Source organism: Geotrypetes seraphini, chromosome 5, assembly GCF_902459505.1.
Source record: "Geotrypetes seraphini chromosome 5, aGeoSer1.1, whole genome shotgun sequence".
Classification (NCBI taxonomy): Eukaryota; Metazoa; Chordata; class Amphibia; order Gymnophiona; family Dermophiidae; genus Geotrypetes; species Geotrypetes seraphini.
Window position 1 is genome coordinate 2,861,523 of NC_047088.1, and position 21,863 is coordinate 2,883,385.

Sequence of the window (21,863 nt, forward strand, 5' to 3'; positions counted from 1 at the left end):
CTGTATGGAAAGACAGGAGGGGGAGGGGGGTTGTCTGAACAGGACCGTTGCCGCTGCCTTGGGGGCTGTATGGAGGGATTGGGGAGGGGGGTTGTCTGGTCAGGATTGCTGCCATTGTTGCTTTGGGGGCTGGAGGGAGGGATGGGGCGGAGGGTTGTGGAGACAAGAGGAGTTAGGAATTGAAAGCACTCTCAGAGGTGGGCTTTTGACATGGACTTGAACACTGCTATCGACGGGGCATGCCATAGGAATTCAGGCAGTTTGTTCCAGGCATACAGTGCAGCAAGATAGATGGGACGGAGTCTGGAGTTGGCAGAGGAGGGACTTACCAGCTGAGCTGCAGAGATGTAGTGAGGGGCAGCTGAGTGAATACATTTGAAAGTCAGTAAGAGGAGTTTGAAATGAATTGTATTCAGAAATGGATGGGGTAACGTGAGTATAGCGGCTCTTAAGGAATCTGAGTCATGCAGCTGAATTCTGGACAGATTGAAGGGGAGAAAGAAGGCAGAGCAGAAGACCTGAGATTAGTGAGTTGAAGTAATCTAAGCGCGAGGTGATGAGGCATGGGGGGAGAGAAAGGACAAGCTGGATGGAAGTGGATCGAGGAATAAGAGGAAGGGAAATGAGAAGTGTGGTGTGAGAGAAGAGACAAAGCTGTAGGTAGACAGTAAAAAGAGGGAACTTGAAGCCTATAGAATAAGAATGAAGAGAGGGAGAAAAAGAAATGGAAGAACACTGAAAGGAAAAAAATCCATTGTTAGAGATGAATGTAGTATTTATTATGATTTGTTTTTATGTAAGTATTTATACATTCAGGTAGTCAAGCATTTTTCCCTATCTGTCCCAGTGGGTTCACACTTTTATCTAATGCACCTGGGTCAATGGGGGATTACGTGACTTGCTCAGGGTCACAAGGAGCAGCATGGGATTTGAACCCACAACCTCAGGGGGCTGGGGCTGTAGCTTTAACCACTGTGCCACACAGTCCCCTAGTAAAGGAGAGAGAAAAACGACAAATGAACACAAAACCCTGGTACGAGAGTTAAGAGAAGACAGAGGAAAGCTGAAAGCAGAAACTGAGACCAACATGATTAGAAAAGCAGAAAAAAGGATTGAATAAAGTATAAAACTCACAACTGAAAGTCTGATATATCATAGGGAAGAGGAGCAATTATAACTTGCTACGGTCCTGGCTGCACACGGCAGGCAACTGCCTAGGGGAGGGGGCGGAATTGGGGGCGTGGCCATGTGTTGTCTTTTTTGGTAACCCTATTCCTTCTGCTGCCCCTCAATATCTCTTCTTTCTCCTTATACACTTCCCAGAGAACGCCGTTCCTCAGATTTTCTTCGCTGTGTGCGTCTGGTAGCGCTATAGATACAATTCATAGTAGTAGTAGTGTGAAGAGTTTCAGTCTTTGGGAAGCAGAGCTGAGATTGTGATGTCATAATGCCTCATTCCACCAATAAGAGCCAACCTCATCAGTGATGTCACAATGGCTTATTGTCCTGTGCTCCCCTCTGCCCTCCAACCCAGCCATCAGATAAACCCTTTCCCTTAACTGTATCCATGACATCCTGTTTGTCTGTTTAGATTGTAAGCTCTTTGGAGCAGGGACTGTCTTCTTTGTGAATCTGTATAGCGCTGCATGCGTCTGGTAGCGCTATAGATACAATTCATAGTAGTAGTAGTAGTGGTGTGAAGAGTTTCAGTCTTTGGGAAGCAGAGCTGAGATTGTGATGTCATAATGCCTCATTCCACCAATAAGAGCCAACCTCATCAGTGATGTCACAATGGCTTATTGTCCTGTGCTCCCCTCTGCCCTCCAACCCAGCCATCAGATAAACCCTTTCCCTTAACTGTATCCATGACATCCTGTTTGTCTGTTTAGATTGTAAGCTCTTTGGAGCAGGGACTGTCTTCTTTGTGAATCTGTATAGCGCTGCATGCGTCTGGTAGCGCTATAGATACAATTCATAGTAGTAGTAGTAGTGGTGTGAAGAGTTTCAGTCTTTGGGAAGCAGAGCTGAGATTGTGATGTCATAATGCCTCATTCCACCAGTAAGAGCCAACCTCATCAGTGATGTCACAATGGCTTATTGTCCTGTGCTCCCCTCTGCCCTCCAACCCAGCCATCAGATAAACCCTTTCCCTTAACTGTATCCATGACATCCTGTTTGTCTGTTTAGATTGTAAGCTCTTTGGAGCAGGGACTGTCTTCTTTGTGAATCTGTATAGCGCTGCATGCGTCTGGTAGCGCTATAGATACAATTCATAGTAGTAGTAGTAGTGGTGTGAAGAGTTTCAGTCTTTGGGAAGCAGAGCTGAGATTGTGATGTCATAATGCCTCATTCCACCAGTAAGAGCCAACCTCATCAGTGATGTCACAATGGCTTATTGTCCTGTGCTCCCCTCTGCCCTCCAACCCAGCCATCAGATAAACCCTTTCCCTTAACTGTATCCATGACATCCTGTTTGTCTGTTTAGATTGTAAGCTCTTTGGAGCAGGGACTGTCTTCTTTGTGAATCTGTATAGCGCTGCATGCGTCTGGTAGCGCTATAGATACAATTCATAGTAGTAGTAGTAGTGGTGTGAAGAGTTTCAGTCTTTGGGAAGCAGAGCTGAGATTGTGATGTCATAATGCCTCATTCCACCAGTAAGAGCCAACCTCATCAGTGATGTCACAATGGCTTATTGTCCTGTGCTCCCCTCTGCCCTCCAACCCAGCCATCAGATAAACCCTTTCCCTTAACTGTATCCATGACATCCTGTTTGTCTGTTTAGATTGTAAGCTCTTTGGAGCAGGGACTGTCTTCTTTGTGAATCTGTATAGCGCTGCATGCGTCTGGTAGCGCTATAGATACAATTCATAATAGTAGTAGTAGTGGTGTGAAGAGTTTCAGTCTTTGGGAAGCAGAGCTGAGATTGTGATGTCATAATGCCTCATTCCACCAGTAAGAGCCAACCTCATCAGTGATGTCACAATGGCTTATTGTCCTGTGCTCCCCTCTGCCCTCCAACCCAGCCATCAGATAAACCCTTTCCCTTAACTGTATCCATGACATCCTGTTTGTCTGTTTAGATTGTAAGCTCTTTGGAGCAGGGACTGTCTTCTTTGTGAATCTGTATAGCGCTGCATGCGTCTGGTAGCGCTATAGATACAATTCATAGTAGTAGTAGTAGTGGTGTGAAGAGTTTCAGTCTTTGGGAAGCAGAGCTGAGATTGTGATGTCATAATGCCTCATTCCACCAGTAAGAGCCAACCTCATCAGTGATGTCACAATGGCTTATTGTCCTGTGCTCCCCTCTGCCCTCCAACCCAGCCATCAGATAAACCCTTTCCCTTAACTGTATCCATGACATCCTGTTTGTCTGTTTAGATTGTAAGCTCTTTGGAGCAGGGACTGTCTTCTTTGTGAATCTGTATAGCGCTGCATGCGTCTGGTAGCGCTATAGATACAATTCATAGTAGTAGTAGTAGTGGTGTGAAGAGTTTCAGTCTTTGGGATGCAGAACTGAGATTGTGATGTCATAATGCCTCATTCCACCAGTAAGAGCCAACCTCATCAGTGATGTCACAATGGCTTATTGTCCTGTGCTCCCCTCTGCCCTCCAACCCAGCCATCAGATAAACCCTTTCCCTTAACTGTATCCATGACATCCTGTTTGTCTGTTTAGATTGTAAGCTCTTTGGAGCAGGGACTGTCTTCTTTGTGAATCTGTATAGCGCTGCATGCGTCTGGTAGCGCTATAGATACAATTCATAGTAGTAGTAGTAGTGGTGTGAAGAGTTTCAGTCTTTGGGAAGCAGAGCTGAGATTGTGATGTCATAATGCCTCATTCCACCAGTAAGAGCCAACCTCATCAGTGATGTCACAATGGCTTATTGTCCTGTGCTCCCCTCTGCCCTCCAACCCAGCCATCAGATAAACCCTTTCCCTTAACTGTATCCATGACATCCTGTTTGTCTGTTTAGATTGTAAGCTCTTTGGAGCAGGGACTGTCTTCTTTGTGAATCTGTATAGCGCTGCATGCGTCTGGTAGCGCTATAGATACAATTCATAGTAGTAGTAGTAGTGGTGTGAAGAGTTTCAGTCTTTGGGAAGCAGAGCTGAGATTGTGATGTCATAATGCCTCATTCCACCAGTAAGAGCCAACCTCATCAGTGATGTCACAATGGCTTATTGTCCTGTGCTCCCCTCTGCCCTCCAACCCAGCCATCAGATAAACCCTTTCCCTTAACTGTATCCATGACATCCTGTTTGTCTGTTTAGATTGTAAGCTCTTTGGAGCAGGGACTGTCTTCTTTGTGAATCTGTATAGCGCTGCATGCGTCTGGTAGCGCTATAGATACAATTCATAGTAGTAGTAGTAGTGGTGTGAAGAGTTTCAGTCTTTGGGAAGCAGAGCTGAGATTGTGATGTCATAATGCCTCATTCCACCAGTAAGAGCCAACCTCATCAGTGATGTCACAATGGCTTATTGTCCTGTGCTCCCCTCTGCCCTCCAACCCAGCCATCAGATAAACCCTTTCCCTTAACTGTATCCATGACATCCTGTTTGTCTGTTTAGATTGTAAGCTCTTTGGAGCAGGGACTGTCTTCTTTGTGAATCTGTATAGCGCTGCATGCGTCTGGTAGCGCTATAGATACAATTCATAGTAGTAGTAGTAGTGGTGTGAAGAGTTTCAGTCTTTGGGAAGCAGAGCTGAGATTGTGATGTCATAATGCCTCATTCCACCAGTAAGAGCCAACCTCATCAGTGATGTCACAATGGCTTATTGTCCTGTGCTCCCCTCTGCCCTCCAACCCAGCCATCAGATAAACCCTTTCCCTTAACTGTATCCATGACATCCTGTTTAGATTGTAAGCTCTTTGGAGCAGGGACTGTCTCCTTCTTCTTAGTAACTCAGTACAGCGCTAGAGAAATCATTAATGAGCCAACGGTTTGCCTCGAGGGACGAAGGGGCTCGAGAGCGGCGCGTGACGTCGGAAGGGGTGGGCGTGGCGCGCGCGCGCGCTCTGGAGCAGCCGCTGCGTGGACGTCGTGACGGAAGTGTCCGCGCGGAAGCGGCAATGGCGGCGTTCGGGGTGCTGAGTTACGAGCACCGAGCCCTGAAACGACCGCGGCTCGGGCCGCCCGACGTCTATCCGCAGGACCCGAAGCAGAAGGAGGTGAGAAGAGGGGCGGGGCGAGGCGAGCGAGCGAGCGAAGACCCCTGGCCCTCGTGCGCTGCGCTCGAGCGACTTCCTCGAGGGGGAGGGGCCTTCAACGTCCTGCTCGACCGTGTCAAGGAAGGGGCCACGTGACCGCTCGCGACCTCTGACCTCCCGCCTGGGGCCTCTCGTGAGATGAGCCCTAGGGATTGAACCCCATCCGGGGTAACTTTTTGCTCCAAGTTACTTTTGAGAGAAGTGGCTGGTTTAGTTGTAGAACTTTAAAAGCAGCAGCAAAAATAACGCAATGGGGTTCAATCCCTAAAGAGCTTCATGTCTCTGAGCCTGTCAGGTATTGAAGCTATGGATTGATGTATGAGTGAGATTTATCAACTTTTTCTCCTCATTTTTTTTCAATTATTTGATACCCTGTTGACTAGTGATCTGATGCTTGGCAGGATTTTAGTCCATAGTCTGCGTAAAAAGTGAGAGTAAACTTGTTTGCAGGCATTTTCTAGTAGAAGGGCTCATGCTGACGGAACAGCAAATCTTTTGTAGAAGTCAGTTACAAATATGGGTTGATAGTTTTCCTGACATGTAGGCTGGGACCTTTTTTTCAAAGAATTTGAAGGCTAGAGTCAGCACTTTGAAGAATCAGTGGTTCCGAATGGGGGGTCACAGATATTCAGATTTTTCAGTAGACAAACCTCATATGAGAGGAGTTCCATCCCCTTTACCATCTTGGTCACTTTTCTTTGAACCTTTTCTAGCGCCACTATATCTTTCTTGAGATAAGGAGACCAGAATTGAATGCAATACTCCAGATGAGGTCACACCATGGAGCGATACAGGGGCATTATGACATTCTTAGTCTTGTTAACCATCCCTTTTTTAATAATTCCCAACATCCTGTTTGCTTTTTTGGCTGCCGCTGCACATTAGGCAGAAGATTTCATCGTATTGTCTAAGATGACACTCAGATCCTTTTCTTGGGCACTAATCCCCAAAGTGGACCCTAGCATCCGGTAACTGAGATTCAGGTAATTCTTCCCAATGTGCATCACTTTGCATTTGCCCACATTAAATTTCATCTGCCATTTCCTAAAAGAAATGACCCAAACCTTTTTTAAACCCTGCTAAGCTAACTGATTTCACCACATTCTCCAGCAACAAATTCCAGAGTTTAAGTACCCATTGTGTGAAGAAATATTTTCTCTGGTTTGTTTTAACCTTTTCCTATCGTAATAAATTTTACGTTACGCTGGTTCCAATCGTAATTATTTTAGCAAAGTTTTGTTATCATTTACGGCTATTGTAAACATAATGTAAATATGTCATAAGTCTGTAAATTCATATATTTTGTGTTCTTGTCGTGTACTGTTTGTCTCATGCCATGGGACATACGATGGCAATGACATTTTTGGAATGTCCCGTCAGCAGGGACACATGATAGGAAAAGGTTAAATCTACGAAGTAACTTCATCACATGCCCCCCCCCTAGTTCTCCTCTCCCACCATCCATCCCCCTCCCTTCATAAGAGCCGCTAGTCTGGATGGATCAGCAGTTGTCAATCCAGCAAGATAATAATAATAATAACAGTTTATATACCGCAATACTGTTAAGTTCTATGCGGTTTACAATAGATTAAGCGAGGTACAAATTGATTGAATTTAAGAGGGGATAAGAGGAGAGTTAATAGGACCGGAAATGCGTTGTTGAGGAGAAAGATTAATAGGACAGAGGAATCACTATGGAGGAGAAAGAAGATGAGTGGGTTAGTTGTCTAGATACTTTAGGAACAGTTGAGTTTTTAGACGTTTTCTGAATTCCTCATAAGTAGTGGGCGAAAGCAGTTGATCTAGGTCTTTACCCCACAATGCTGCTTGATGTGAAAGAAGGTGTTCATGGTGTTTTTTCAGTTTACAACCTCTAACTGGGGGGGAAATGAAGTAGGAATGAGAGCTTCTCTTGTGTCTGTTGGCAGAGAAGGAGAAAAGGTCAATTATGTATTTAGGGGCAAGTCCGTTTAGCGCTTTAAAGCAGAAGCAGGTGAATTTAAACTTTATGCGTGCTTCCATCGGTAGCCAATGTAACTGCCAGTAGTAGGGTGATACATGATCGAATTTCTTTAGTCCGAAGATTAGTCTGACCGCTGCATTTTGCATTAGTTGTAAACGTCGCATATTTCTTGGGGAAATGGCTATAAGTAGGCAATGTTACAGTAGTCAAGTTGACTTAGTACGAGGGATTGGACTAGGGTTCTGAATGCCGACGTATCGAAATAAGCTTTAATGGATCTGAGTTTCCAGAGAGTGAAGAAACCCTTTCTGATTAAGGAGTCCACCTAATCTTTCATGGTTAGGCATTGATCTAGAGCAGTGATTCCCAACCCTGTCCTGGAGGAACACATGTAGATGTTAAATAGCAATGGTGACCCTTGTGGCACACCGGATGGATTGCTCCAGGTATCGGAAAGCTCATAATTGAAGCGTACCTGATAGGTGCGGGATGTAAGGAAGCCACGAAATCTATCTATCCAGGCAGCAAGTTTTACCTTCCAAACAAACAAAAACATTGCAAGAAATGAAGTTGAACCAGGGATCTAAGTTACATATCTAATCCATTTGGGCTGGATTAATGTCTCTCCTTTCCCTCTACTTTTATATGTAAATTATAGTACCTTAAAGCAGGTATTCTAGCTAGGATCTATTTTTGTGTGGGCTGTTTGAATAAATTATATATGATTAGGAGTATATAACAATGTATATTGCCAGTACAAACTGTAAAACTACTTCAAATCGATAACCAGCTTCTTTTAAAAAAAAATATTTTTTCAATTGCTTAATAGCTGATGTTTCTCTACTCAAAACATAAATTTTTATTATAATGTTTCTATATTAAAATTATTTCTTACTATCATTATTAAGTGCTCAGTCTGTGAGATCATATCGGGACCATCATCGCACTTATTGGCCCCCGTATTTTGTATCAGATCTCAGAATCTTAAACATCCAACCTGTGCTGATCTTCTATATTATTTCATTATGCTTTTCTATTAAAGATAATAAATCAAGCACTTATCTTCTCCAGCATGGATGATTGTTTAGTGTGGCTTCGCAGGCTTGCTTATTCCATGTGATCAAAATAAATATGTGCAAAACTGCAAATTGGTGAATTCTCCTACTCAGTCCTGAGTTTCGCTGTGAGGGCTTCTTCAGGAGGAGTAATAACTTATTGATCTCACTTTCTCGAACATTTCTTCATCTGATACAAAATATGGGGGCCAATAAGTGCGATGATGGTCCCGATATGATCTCACAGACTGAGCACTTATTAATGATAGTAAGAAATAATTTTAATATAGAAACATTATAATAAAAATTTATGTTTTGAGTAGAGAAACATCAACTATTAAGCAATTGAAAAAATATTTTTGAAAAATTGAATAAAAGAAGCTGGTAATCGATTTGAAGCTGTTTGAATAAATGCCATGCCTGGGGTCTATTTCTTCATTTTTATTTTTACCCTTATGCACTAAGCTGTCTGTCTGAGCCACATGCCAGTTGGCTTTTCCTGACTCTTGTGGTCACTGTGTTGCATCCTGTTACAAAACACAGGGATCCCTATGACTTGTTTTTCATCAAGACTAAAAACCGCCATGAAAGAATTTTGTAATCATTCATATGCTGCCAATTTCAGTTTAAAGGAAATTACGTTACAGAACACTGCAAGTGTATCTTGACATAATTTACAAATTTAACCCCCTTTTACGAACCCGTGTTAGGCTTTTTTGTCTCCAGCTGCAGTGGCAGTATTAGCTCCGACACCCATAGGAATTCTATGAGCATTGGAGATAATACTGCCAGGGCCGCCAATAAAAAAGCCTAACATGGCATTGTAAAAGGGAGGGGGGGGGTAATAGCTATAAAAATACCTTTGGTCTATACCAGTGTCCCACAAGCTTTCTTGAGTTGTGGCGTTACCGTGATAACATCACACGCATGCACGAAGGCCCTTCAGACGGGCCTGAGACGCCAGCGGGCGGTGCCAGCAGGGAAGAGGGCTGGAGAGAAGGAGATGCACCGGCTGATTGCCTACAGGACGTGCCTCTCGCTACGAGAGGCACGTCATGTAGGCAGTCAGCTGGCGCCTCTCCTCCCATGTGCTGTGTGTGGCACACCTGAAATCTCAGGAGGCACACAGTTTGCAATATACTGGTCTACACAGTTACATAAAGCATTTTCAACCCCTCTAATCCCATCATCTAAAATTGCATTAAGTCTTTCCAACTGCCAACAAAAAAGATACTGTGTTCCGTTATTAAAACGTGCTTTCAAATTCAATGGAAAAACTTTCACCTTAAAGACAAAATTCAAAATGTGTTTCTCTCTAAGAAAGGGGCAAAACACTCCATATTATTGATACTACTTAAGAACATAAGAATAGCCTTACTGGATCAGACCAATGGTCCATCAAGCCCAGCAACCCATTCTCAAAGTGGCCAATCCAGGTCACTAGTACCTGGCCAAAACCCAAGGAATAGCAATATTCCATGGTACCGATACAGGGCAAGCAGTTTCTTCCCCCATGTCTTTCTCAATAACAGACTATGGACTTTTCCTCCAGGAACTTGTCCAAACCTTTCTTAAAAATATGACAAGGATGTGATACATTTTTGCTTAAGGAGCAATTATATTTTAAGACTTGGCTAATACAATGGTGATGTTTTTATTATGCAAATATTCATAGTCTTGTGTTAAATTATAATTACAATTAAAGGTATGTTTGTTTCCACCCCAACCCCCTGCTGTGACTTGTGACTCTGGGCAAGTCACTTAACATTGCATTGCCCAAAGTCACAAGGAGCTGCAGTAGGAAAAATAACCAACATACTGTTAATCACAATTACAGATTTTAATTGAAATGAAACCTTAAAAAAATTAAACAATGAAAAGATAAATACAAGATTCAAATTAAAGAATATAAAACAACATGCAGAATAGCTATAAACAGCCTCACAGTTTACAAAGCCTACTTCAGAAAACCAGGCCTAGATTTAGATTTAATACTGTCTTTTTAAATATGAACGCAAGGTTCCAGACAGATTTGGAGAATTATTGTAATTTTCGCTCCAGACGCACCTGACCATAAGACGCACCCTAGATTTAGAGGAGGAAAACAAGAAAAAACCCCATTCTGAACCAAATTCTCCCTGCCAGGCTCTGCACCCAACCCCACACTCCTTGCCAGGCTCTGCACCCTGTCCCCCTTCTTGTGGTCTAGTGGTAGACTGGGACAGGGCAGTGCCTAATGGCGGGCAGGCAGGTAAGGACAGAGCAGGCAGGGAAGTCTTTCTGTTTCCTGCTCAGCTTTGGAAATGCCTTTTCATATTTATTTCCTTTTTTATTTTTTTTAAAGCAATTCACATGTCCAGCACAAGGCCTCTTGCCTCAGCTGTACATTTGTTGTAAATTTACTGTAATTCCAGAACAAGGGACCCTTACCCCGGTACCTTTCTGCAGGACCCCCCTCCCTCTCCCCCCCGGTACCTCCATTAAATTAAACAGTAAAAAAGCAGGGACAATGAAAATCTGACAGCATTCTTACAACAGCCAAACGGATGTCCCTCCAGAGCAGGGCAGCCTGGTGTTTAGTGCAGTAGACTAAACCAAGGGACCCAGGTTAAAATACCATTAACTACTTTTATTTTTTTGTGAGCACTCCAGGAACAGAAATACCGCATTTTTCACTCCTGTGAGAGGCAGGTGCGAGCTCCGAGTGCGCCTGTCTAGTCCTGCGCCGCCACTCGAAGGCGCCATCAGCTCGGTCCAGCGCTGCATCGGCAGATGGAAGTGAAAGACAGACGCGAGCCCCGAGTGCGCCTGCCTGGTCCCGTGCCGCCACTCGAATGGTGCTGTCAGCTCCCACGAGTCTCGTGAGAACCAATGGCACCATTCAGGCGGCAGGGCAGGACCAGGCAGGCTCGCACCTGCCATTCACTTCCGTGGCAAATGGGGGAGCCTGCCGATGCAGTGCTGGACTGAGCTGATGACACCATTTGGGTGGTGCGGGACCAGCAGGCGCGCTCAGGGCTTGCGCCTGCCTCTCACTGCCGCTGCAGGACTGCCAGAATTACATAAAGGTACTGGGGGGGGGGGGCGATATTCGCTCCATAAGACGCATCCTTATTTCCACCCCCTTTTTGGGGGTGGAAAAAGTGCATCTTATGGAGCGAAAAATACGATAGTTGAAGATAAACAAAACGCAGAAAGAGAAACTGGGACCAAGATGATGGAAAAACAAAATATCCAGACAACAAGGTAGAAAAAATTGTTTTATTTTGAATTTATTAACTGGAATATGTTAGCTTTGGGATATGTGCATCACAATTATTTTTGTATTCAGTGGCGTAGTCATATACAGCTGATTTAGGGGAGCCCAGAATTAGTACGGTAGATAAGCATCAAAGTTTCTCCCTGCCTGAATGCAATTTATAAATACTTGAGCTATGGGGGGATTCCGAAGCCCTGCCACCTGAAGACATCTTCCTTCAGTCTGGCAACCCAAAATCTCCAAGCTTTGCAGCCAATTGAAATATCCTCAATGTACCACTGCTTTCATGCATGCATGAAAGCCAAAGTGTGTGTGTGTTGGGGGGGGGGGGCAGGGAGGAGGGAAGGCAGCAGCTCTGCAATATTTCTGCCAGCTGCAGAACTTGGGAAGTCAGAGGGGAGGAGGTGGCCGTCAGTTGGTGAGGCTTGGGGATCCCTACTAGCTACAGTAGGGGAGATGTTCAAAAAAACAGTAATATTTACCCTGACTGAATGATCCTCCACGTGCGCCGCTGACAGCTGATGCAGCATCCCTGCTCGGATGAGGCCATTGTTCACATTAAATGTGTGTTTTGTCATAAGAACATAAGAATTTCCGCTGCTGGGTCAGACCAATGGTCCTGCCCAGCAGTTTGCTCACATGGCGGCCCCAAGGTCAAGACCAGTGCTCCAAATGAGTTCAGTCTCACCAGTTTAGCATGAACTTGTCCAACTTTGTCTTGAATCCCTGGAGGGTGTTTTCCCCTACGACAGACTCCGGAAGAGCGTTCCAGTTTTCTGCCACTCTCTGAGTGAAGAAGAACTTTCTTATGTTCATATGGAATCTATCTCCTTTCAACTTTAGAGAGTGTCCTCTCATTCTCCCTATCTTGGAGAGGGTGAACAGTCTTTCTTTCTCTACTAAGTCTATTCCCTTCAGTATTTTGAATGTTTCGATCATGTCCCCTCGCAGTCTCCTCTTTTCAAGGGAGAAGAGGCCCAGCTTCTCCAATCTCTCACTGTATGGCAACTCCTCCATTCCCTTAACCATATTAGTCACTCTTCTCTGGACCCTTTCGAGTAGTACCATGTCCTTCTTCATGTACGGCGACCAGCGCTGGACGCAGTACTCCAGGTGAGGGTGCAACATGGCCCGGTACAGCGGCATGATAACCTTCTCTGATCCCCTTTCTTGATTATTCCTAGCATTCTATTCGCCCTTTTCACCGCCATAGCACATTGTGCAGATGATTTCATGGACTTGTCGATCAGAACTACCAAGTCCCTTTCCTGGGAGGTCTCTCCAAGTACCACCCCAGACATCCTGTATTCGTGCATGAGATTTTTGTTCCCGACATGCATCACGTTGCACTTATCCACATTAAACCTCATCTGCCCTGTCGATATATTTTTTTGTCAATAAGATTATTAGGATGATGATATCTGGTTTTATTTAATGTTAGTAGCTAGTTTAGGTTCAAACAATTTTTATTGAGGCAAACAACAGCAAATGCACAGCAAAAGCACACAAAGTGCTCAGTACAAACAATGATGCATCATAAATAACAGTAAATCAAAGGATACAGAGAAAAAGGAGAAACAGCAACGAAACCCCCCTCTCTAATTCACATATGCCTAGCGAGGCCAAAGGGAATGGAAAGGCACTCCCAGGCCCTAGACTCTTATGAGCCCCAAAGAAGTCACATCATCCCCTTCCTCCTCATATCCCCAAAGAACATGCCCGTGTCCAAAAGACCAAACTGTTCAGAACACCCCCCCATCCCAAGACCCCCCAAACTCCCCCCCCCGGTGGTACTCTCCACCCTGCCCCACCATTACTCTTCAGTGTTCTCTCATTCCAACAAACTGAGCGCCCAGATTAGGACACCCATCTTAAGACCTCACTGCGTTCCTTTGGATGCAAGGACTGCAGATATGGCTCCCAGATATTCAAGAACATCATCTTCCGCTTCTGAGCCCCTCCGGTATCTCTTGCCTCCCAGGTGGCCAACTGATACAACTGGTTCCGCCAATGCCAAAACGCCGGAGGGTCCTGGACCGTCCAGCACTGAAGAACACATTTCCTGGCCAGTAAGCTCATCTTCCTATAGTTAGTAGCTAGTTTAAACCGACTCCTAAAAACATGGTTCTTGAAAAGAAATTTGGCTCTCAAAAGAAATCTTAATCGATGTACTGCTGATCTTTGGCTCTTTTGACGAATGAGTTTGCCTACCATTTCTCTAGGGTATACACGTTCAGGTCTTCTATTCTCTTCTCATATCTTTTTGTTACCTTTTTATCACCTTCCTCTGATCTGCTTCAGGTTTTTTTTACATCCTTAATCCAAAACTGAACACAGTATTCCACGTGGGGCTCCACCAATGATTTGTACAGGGGCATCAATACCTCCTTTTCGGGGTGGACTTTGGTCTGTCAGTATGCCTTTCCTTAGCAACAGCAGCAGATGAATCCAGAGACCAATGGGATAGCATACATCTACCAGCAGGCGGAGATAGAGAAACTGATTAACAGGTGGTCCTATTGACTGGCACTCCTCCTGTATCTCCAGTATTCTCTATCTCCCAGCAGGAAATGGTCGCTATTCAACTAGCTCCTGAATTCTGGCTGTGACTGGAACTTTATTTTCTCCTGTTGAGGTTTCTCTTCAGTGAGACTGCCATTCTGTTTCTCCTGTTGAGGTTTCTCTTCAGTGAGCTGGCAATGCTGTTTCTCCTGTTGAGGTTTCTCTTCAGTGAGCTGGCAATGCTATTTCTCCTGTTGAGATTTTCTCTTCAGTGAGACAGGGGTGTCCGGCTGAACGGTGCCGGCTTTAGGGGTTACACCTGGGCCCCCCAGGTCCCTGCCTCACCCCCCCTCCATTGCTAGATGGTCTGACTGGGTCTCGATTTTTTCTTATTTCCCTTCTCTGTTTAAAAAAAAAAAAGGAGACCACAGTTGCTACTTTCTGCTCTGTTAGTGCTGCTCATCCAGCTCTAACTGGCTTCAACTGGCCCTAACAACAAGCTTGTGAGTATATCTGTTTGAACTTCAGGTTCTGTTTGGGAGTCTTAGTACTGTGGGTTCGGTCAATATACGTTTAAGGAATGGATATTTTATTGAGGCTAAGTTTTATGACTAGAATCCGTTGAGGGAGCCGGGACTTTCCCGCCCTTTGCATGCACGCGCTTGGTTTCCTTGTTGGTTACAGCGCGACAGTAGCGGTGCGATTTCATGCTTGCACTTGTACTCCTCGTTGAGTTTCAGTGCAGCAGTAGTAGTCCTGTTTATTCCAAGGCTCTCTTTCGTCGGTGTTTGTCACGGCCATGTGCAGCTGATTGTGCAGGTGCCGGTTTATAGCAGCACGCATGAGATGGGACATGTTTTTTCCGGTGCTGTGGGAAGCACCCCACCGTTCTTCTGGTTATTCCCCGAGTCTTTCTTTCTATGCATCTAATCTAATCTAATCCTTAGGTTTGTATACCGCATCATCTCCACGTTCGTAGAGCTCGACGCGGTTTACAGTAGGAGAAATAGAAAGGAACTACAACAGAGGGTTAGAGGTAGAAGTGTGAAGAAAATTTAGAGGACTTGGGATGCCAAGATATAAGAGTTTCCTTGATTCCTAAGTTGGAGGGAGACTTACATTTTTTGAGAAAAGCCAGGTTTTCAGATGTTTGCGGAAAACTTGGAGAGAGCTCAAGTTCCGAAGAGGGGAGGTAAGGTTGTTCCAGAGCTCAGTGATTTTGAAGTGGAGGGAGATCCCTAGCTTTCCTGTGTGGGAAATGCCTTTTAGCGAGGGGAAGGATAGTTTTAATTTGTGGGAGGATCTGGTGGTATTAGGGTTTGAGGAATTCCAAGAAAGAAGGATAAAGGGAGGGAGGATACCATATAGAATTTTGAAAGTTAAACAGGCGCATTTATAGTGGACCCTGGCGATTATCGGAAGCCAGTGGAGCTTGGCCAGGAGCGGGGAGACATGGTCAAATTTACTTTTAGCGAAGATGAGCTTGGCCGCGACATTCTGAATCCGTTGGAGTCTGTGGAGGTTTTTCTTAGTTAGGCTTAAGTAGATAGAGTTGCAATAGTCCAATCTGGAGAGGATGATGGATTGGACAAGGAGGGTAAAATGTTTTTGATGGAAGCAGGATCTAACTTTCCTCAGCATGTGAAGGCAGAAAAAGCATTTTTTTTTACCAAGGATTGGAGGTGGTCATTGAAGGACAATGTGGAATCAATGATGATGCCCAAGACCTTGCTCGAGAACTCAAGCTGCAGAGAAGAGCCAGAGGGTAGTGGGATGGAGGTGGGTAGGTGATCTAGTTTTGGACCGAGCCAAAGAAGTCTTGTTTTGGACTCATTCAATTTCATTTGCACAGTGTGGGGCCAGGATTGTAGGTTCATTATACAAGAGGATATGTTCTTAGACAGGTCGGTGAGATTCAAATCGGTCTCGAGGAGGACGAGGATGTCGTCTGCATAAGTGTAAATTGTTTCAAGGGGGGATAGGTGGAGGAGTTTTAGGGAGGACATATAGACGTTAAAAAAGATAGGGGATAGTGGAGAGCCTTGCGGGACTCCACAATTCGGTTTCCAGGGGGAGGATGAGGTACCATTCATGTTAACAATGTAAGAACGAGAGCGGAGGAATTTAGAGAACCAACCTAGGACTGTGGAGTTGATACCTATCTCAGAGAGTTGGTAAACAAGAATATCATGGTGAACAACGTCGAAAGCAGCGGAAAGGTCAAATTGTAGGAGGATGGCGAACTTGTTTCGAGAGTGAAGTTGTTGAACCCTTGAAATCAGGGAAGACAGTAGGGTTTCGGTGCTGAAGTTAGGACGAAAGCCATATTGATAGGTTAAAAGAATAGAGAATCTCTCTAAGTATGATGAGAGTTGGGAAGAAATGATGGACTCTAGCATCTTGGTTAGGAGAGGGATATTTGCAATTGGGCGATAGCTGGATGGTATGGAAGGGTCAAGGTCAGATTTTTTCAGTAGTGGGGTCAAGGCGATATGACCCATTTCTGGGGAGAAATGGCCCGACTGAAGGGCGGAGTTTATGAGAATGGTGATAGAAGAAATAGCCTGATCGGGAATGTTCTCGTATAGGTAGGAGGGGAATGGGTCCAAGGAGCAATTACAGGATTTCAGTTTGAGGCAGAGATTGAGGACCAGGGATTCAGATATGCGCTCAAAGGTGGTCCAGGATCTGTCAGCTGGGGTAGGGTTGGGGACCATTAGGGTGGGAGTGGAATCGGTGGGCACTAGGGAGTTGTAAGAGACTGAAGGAGGGAAAGAGCATCTCAAGGAAGAAACCTTATCGTTGAAGAATTTTGCTAGAACATTGGCTGAGGGAGAGGAGGGGAGCAAGGTGGGGTCTCTTTTGGAGGTTAGGGAGCGCCAGATGTTGAATAGAGTACTGCTTTGATTGTTTTACCTGGAGATTTTGTCACCATAGAAGTTCTTTCTTGCTTTTTTTAGTGCTGTATTGTACAGCTTGATATTGACTCTCCAGGACTGTCTGTGTATAGGACATTTTGATTTTTTCCATATGCGCTCCAGAGATCGACATTTCTGTTTTAGCTCTCTGTGATATGGGAGGAAGCAGGGTAAATTTTGCGGGGCTTGAATCCGACTATGTTTCTAGGAGTGTTGATGTGGCGGCCACGTGTCAGCGAGAATCAGGCGTGCACTTGGGTCTCCGGTGATGGAGGGAGAGCTGCAGCGTTCCGGTAGTTTATTTACAGCTGACTTTGGTCAGGGTATGCCGCGGCTTCTCTCCTTTCCGGTTCAGACAAGTTGTACGTGTTTCACCAGCTTTGGGACAAGCTTGGGCAGATTTTATATGTCTATGTCTGTGTTCCTGCTGTATTACTTTGAAGGAAGCTGCTAGTTTAATCGGACTCAAGGGGATTACCAGAGAGACTCTGATCTGTGCTAGGTCACCCAGTCTCGGTTTGTCTCCAGACTGAGCTGACATACGGCAACTCACAGCACAGTGAGATCAGCAGTAAGATAGTGCCCTGTATTTCACACGGGTATATCATTGTCTCTCTTGGGGTCCCTGCAGATTGAGCCTTTGTCTGTTGGTAACTGTCCTTCTTATTTGGGCCTCTGTGCTGCGCTGCATGTGTCTAGTAGTGGCTTAGAATATATATGCCTAAAGGTAGTACTAATGGTTTCCAAGTTCAGGCTGTCTCTAGGGGCATAATGACACTTCGCATCTTTCTGCGGCCAGGACTCTCTTTCTCTATTTCTGAGGGGGCCTGGACTTCAGATTTCCATGCTTATCACGCTGGTTTCTCCTGTCGTCATTTTCTCATGGCATATGCTAGACGGACCCCCTGACCAGACAGGAAGGGCTGTACAGCTCCTTCTAACCAGGAGCCAGTTACCTATTCTATCAAACGCGCGGAGGAGCTCGCGCTGTGTGGCGGTTAGCCTCATCCCTGAAGCTCTCATTAGCGATGTGAGCTTTGTCTGATACCTGTTAGGATGCTGTTGTTTTCCACGGGGCGGTAGAGGCAGCATCTTGATTGCGTCTAGTACGTATTCACTTTAAAGGACATACGTATTTTGCTCACGTTGCATGGAGTTAGTACTGTTTTCATAGTTCCAGTATATTCCTCTTTACATTGCGAAACTTGATTTTTCCTAGGAGAATTTCTTTCTTCTTACAGATCCTTCAGTTCTCATCCTGCCGTTCCCTGACCTTCTGCACTTCATTCTGAGGGATCTAGACTTCTTCCAATGACTCTTCAGGCTTTCTCATGATGAAGAAGATGCTATAATGTCAGGTCAGGGGGCTGTGAACTTTTTTCAGGATGCTTGCAACTTTGCATCCTCCTCAGGTTTCCGGTTAGTTCTTGGAATCTCTATGTTTTGTGTTTCCCTTTTAAGTGTTACTGGTCCTCAGGGCAGTTCTTGTAGTTCTTCAGGAACTAAGGGACGTTGTTCCACTTATTGCATGGTGCCCAAGACGGGGGCATTGGGCAAGCTGGATCCCATTCTGCTGAATTAGTTTCTCAGGGTTACACATTTCTGCAGAAAAACTGGGAGAATATTTACATTTTCACTATGGACTCCGAATCTGCACTAGGTTTGCTTGCCTCTCTTGGAGCAGCACTTTCGGTTTAGGCACATGCTATTTCACCTACCCAAGGCTTCATGAACATTTTAGAAAATGTGAGCAGTGGTACCGTTTTGGCGCTACCAGGCGATTCACCTAATTTCTTCTTGACTGACTGCTTGATTCGGACGTCTTCCAGTCGGGCCATTTGACTGACACGAAAAGGGTGGTTTCTTTTCCTCAGTTCTTTGGACATGAATCTTCGAATTGGCACAGCGCTCTTTTCTCCTGTACTATTTATAGGTATAACGGGGAGATGTTTTTATTCATATAGGAGAGAAATGTGTTTCTTCCCAGAGACTAGAGTGATGGGCCACAGTCTCAGGTTTGCATTCTTCTTTGGTTACCATGACCAAGAGTATGGGATTCTATACAGGTTCTAGGATCCATGTTGCTGACTCCACAGAGAACTTCGGCTTGCTTTCCCATTATATCACTACAGCAGTCGCTTTTGTTCCGGTGGTTCCCGGTATCTCAGGCTCCAATTATTTGGTAGGCTCCTCAAGCATCGCTCTGTATGATTTGGTGGCTCGGCGAGATTTCTCTTTTCAAAGGCATGCCTCGGTCTTTGCTGGACTAGCTTATGGCCACCAATAATCCCGGGCTGTCGGGTTGGGGGGCTCGGTACCTTCCATCCTCAGCTCTAGGAGTCTGGTCTTAAGAGGAGATTCAGTACTTGTTCATTCTTCTACTCTGGTGCATGGTCAGGCTACCGTTTCCGGAGCTTCAGACCATTCTTCCAGAATGACGCTGAAGGTCTTTTCAGTCAGCATTATGATGGGGATATTTCTCTACAGCCTGGGCAGTAGGTGATGTGCTCAGTTGGCAGGTAAAGTTGTGGTTCTAATTCAATGGGTGGACCCTCATCTTCCTTTTCTGTTGGCAGATCATTTTATGGGTCAGGAAAAGAGTTTGGATAGACTTTCTCTCCACGAAATCTGTGCATGGCCCATTTATTCTATGTTACAGTGTACAGCGCTGTGTACGCTCTAGAAAGTGTAAATGTTAGTAGTAGTGAAATCTTCTACATCCTGGTTATTGAAAATTTTGGTTCAGGCGTTCCAGCTCTTTTTATGGAAGTGAGATCTCCTGGAACTAGACCTCATGGCCTCGTCTCAAAATTATAAGCTTCCTAGCTTCTTCGGCGGGCACAGGGAGTGGGAGTCAGAGGGGGTAGCAGCGTGGCTTCTTTCTCGCCTCTGATTTCTCTTTTTTCAGTGTTTTCCCCTGGCTGATGATGGCTTGGATTTGCCATCTCAAGCTCGCTTTCAGGGCACAGTTTTTGTAGAATCTCTGGATTGGCTGCACCATCCTTGCTATGCGGATCTGATGAGTCTTTCGGCAGCCGGACTGTTGAGTTTCCTGGTATCTCTGGATTTGCTCATCTATGGTCCGATCAACATAGATATTCATACTACTTTGGTATTGCGACCTAGCTTTTGAAAAGTCATGGCTGACGTGTAAGGGTTATGCGAAGCAGGTTGTTTCTTCTCTTTTTCAGGCGATACAGACGTCTTCACCTGTGACTTCTGCTTCCTTTTGGAGGTTTTTCCTTTCTTGGATACTTATCAAAATTTGCACCCTTCCAGAGTTCTTTTTTGGCACATGTGTATTGCCAAGGGCTTAGCGTTCAATTCCTTCAGCTTCAAGTGCCATTCTTAGCTTGTTACAAGGTATATTGCTCTTCGATTACTTCTCAGCTTCATATAGTTCAGTTCCTAAACGGAGTACAATATATTCGTACACCTCTTAGAAAGCCCTGTCCAGAGTACAGTCTTAAGGTACTTCTTCGCAGTTTCCGAAGGCTTCATTTCATCCTTGTCTTTATAAAGGGCTGTGCCGTTGAACACCGGGTTTCTTGTGGCCATGGCTTCAGCTCGGCGATTTTCTGAGTTGCAGGCCTTGTTTGTCGGGGATTCCTATTTCTGATTTAGAAAATCTGGGGTGTCAGTTCGGATGGTACCACAATTTCGGTGTCATCCTTTCTTTTATGACACTCTCACTTTTCCTTCCTTCTTCCTGGGAGGAAAAATGGGGAGACGTGCTTTTATTCACTGCATTTTTTTGAAAGTGCGTAGCGTTCTCCACGAGCTAGGTTTCTAACGACTTTTAGTTGTTTAGATCACCTTTTTGTATTATTCACGGGACGCCTCAAACGTATGGTGGCGTCCATAGCCTCCATCGCTCGATGGGTCCAGGAGGACATTCTTTACGCTTGCTTGATGGCAGGGAAGCGGTTGGCGAAGGAACTTCATGACCATTTTGCCAGAACGATGGCTACTTCTTGGACTCGGTCCAGAGGTTTTTTCCTTGGAGGAGTTTTGTCCCGTGGCTACTTGGTCTTCCAAGAGTGCTTTCTCTCAGCATTACTGGTTGAATGTGGGGGCGCATGTGGTAGATGCGTTTAGTGCTTCGGTTGTTGCGGAAGTGGCGTTTGCTTCCCACCCAGATTGAGGATTGCTTTGCTACATCCCATTGGTCTCTGGATTCATCTGCTGCTGTTGCTAAGGAAGGAAAAATTATGTTCTTACCTGTTAATTTTCTTTCCTTTAGACACAGCAGATGAATCCAGAGCCCCACCCTTTCTGGATATTGTCTGTCGTTTTTTTTTTCTTTTCCAACTTTCGAAGTTTGTTATTATTGATGGTTGTATTCTGTATTATTGCCTTTTGAGATTTGTTATGGGAAAGAAGTTTTTTACATGCTATGCCTATTGATGGTTATGGATGCTTGGGCAAGGAGCTATACTGGAAATACAGGAGGAGTGCCAGCCAATAGGACCACATTAATCAGTTTCTCTATCTCCGCCTGCTGGTAGATGTGTGCTATCCCATTGGTCTCTGATTTCATCTGCTGCGTCTAAAGGAAAGAAAATTAACAGGTAAGAAAATAATTTTTCCTTCTTATGAGGATCTGAATTTCAGCACACAGTTCTAATGCATGGCTTGTTAGGTTAGTTTCTTAGTAGTGGGTAATAATCAATCAGTTATAACAGCTATGATAACTCTGTGCTGAACTTTTTTCATCCTAAATAGTTGGGCCTTAATTTCATGCATTGTATTCAATGTTATTTTGCAGTGCTCTATTTTTGAAATATTTAGAACAATTAATCCTATGCATTAAGGTACGGAATAATCTGCAAATGCAAATTTGCTTGCTATATCCAGACATAATGCACATTATTTGCAATAAGGCATACCATTTCCACATGTAGCTCTTGAAACTTCATGTGTAAATATTGTAAATTGCAAATTACATTGACAT

The 21,863-nt window shown here is 44.8% G+C and overlaps 1 protein-coding gene across 1 annotated transcript in view; it reads left to right on the plus strand.

Annotated features, from left to right (window-relative positions):
- Positions 1–5,005: 5,005 nt before the first annotated feature.
- Positions 5,006–21,863, plus strand: part of MED12 (mediator complex subunit 12) — a 708,291-nt gene continuing 691,433 nt past the window's right edge. Inside the window, exon 1 of the mRNA XM_033943934.1 lies at positions 5,006–5,173. Coding sequence (XP_033799825.1) covers positions 5,075–5,173 — 99 coding nt within the window. The 5' untranslated portion in view covers positions 5,006–5,074. The remainder of the gene's footprint in view (positions 5,174–21,863) is intronic.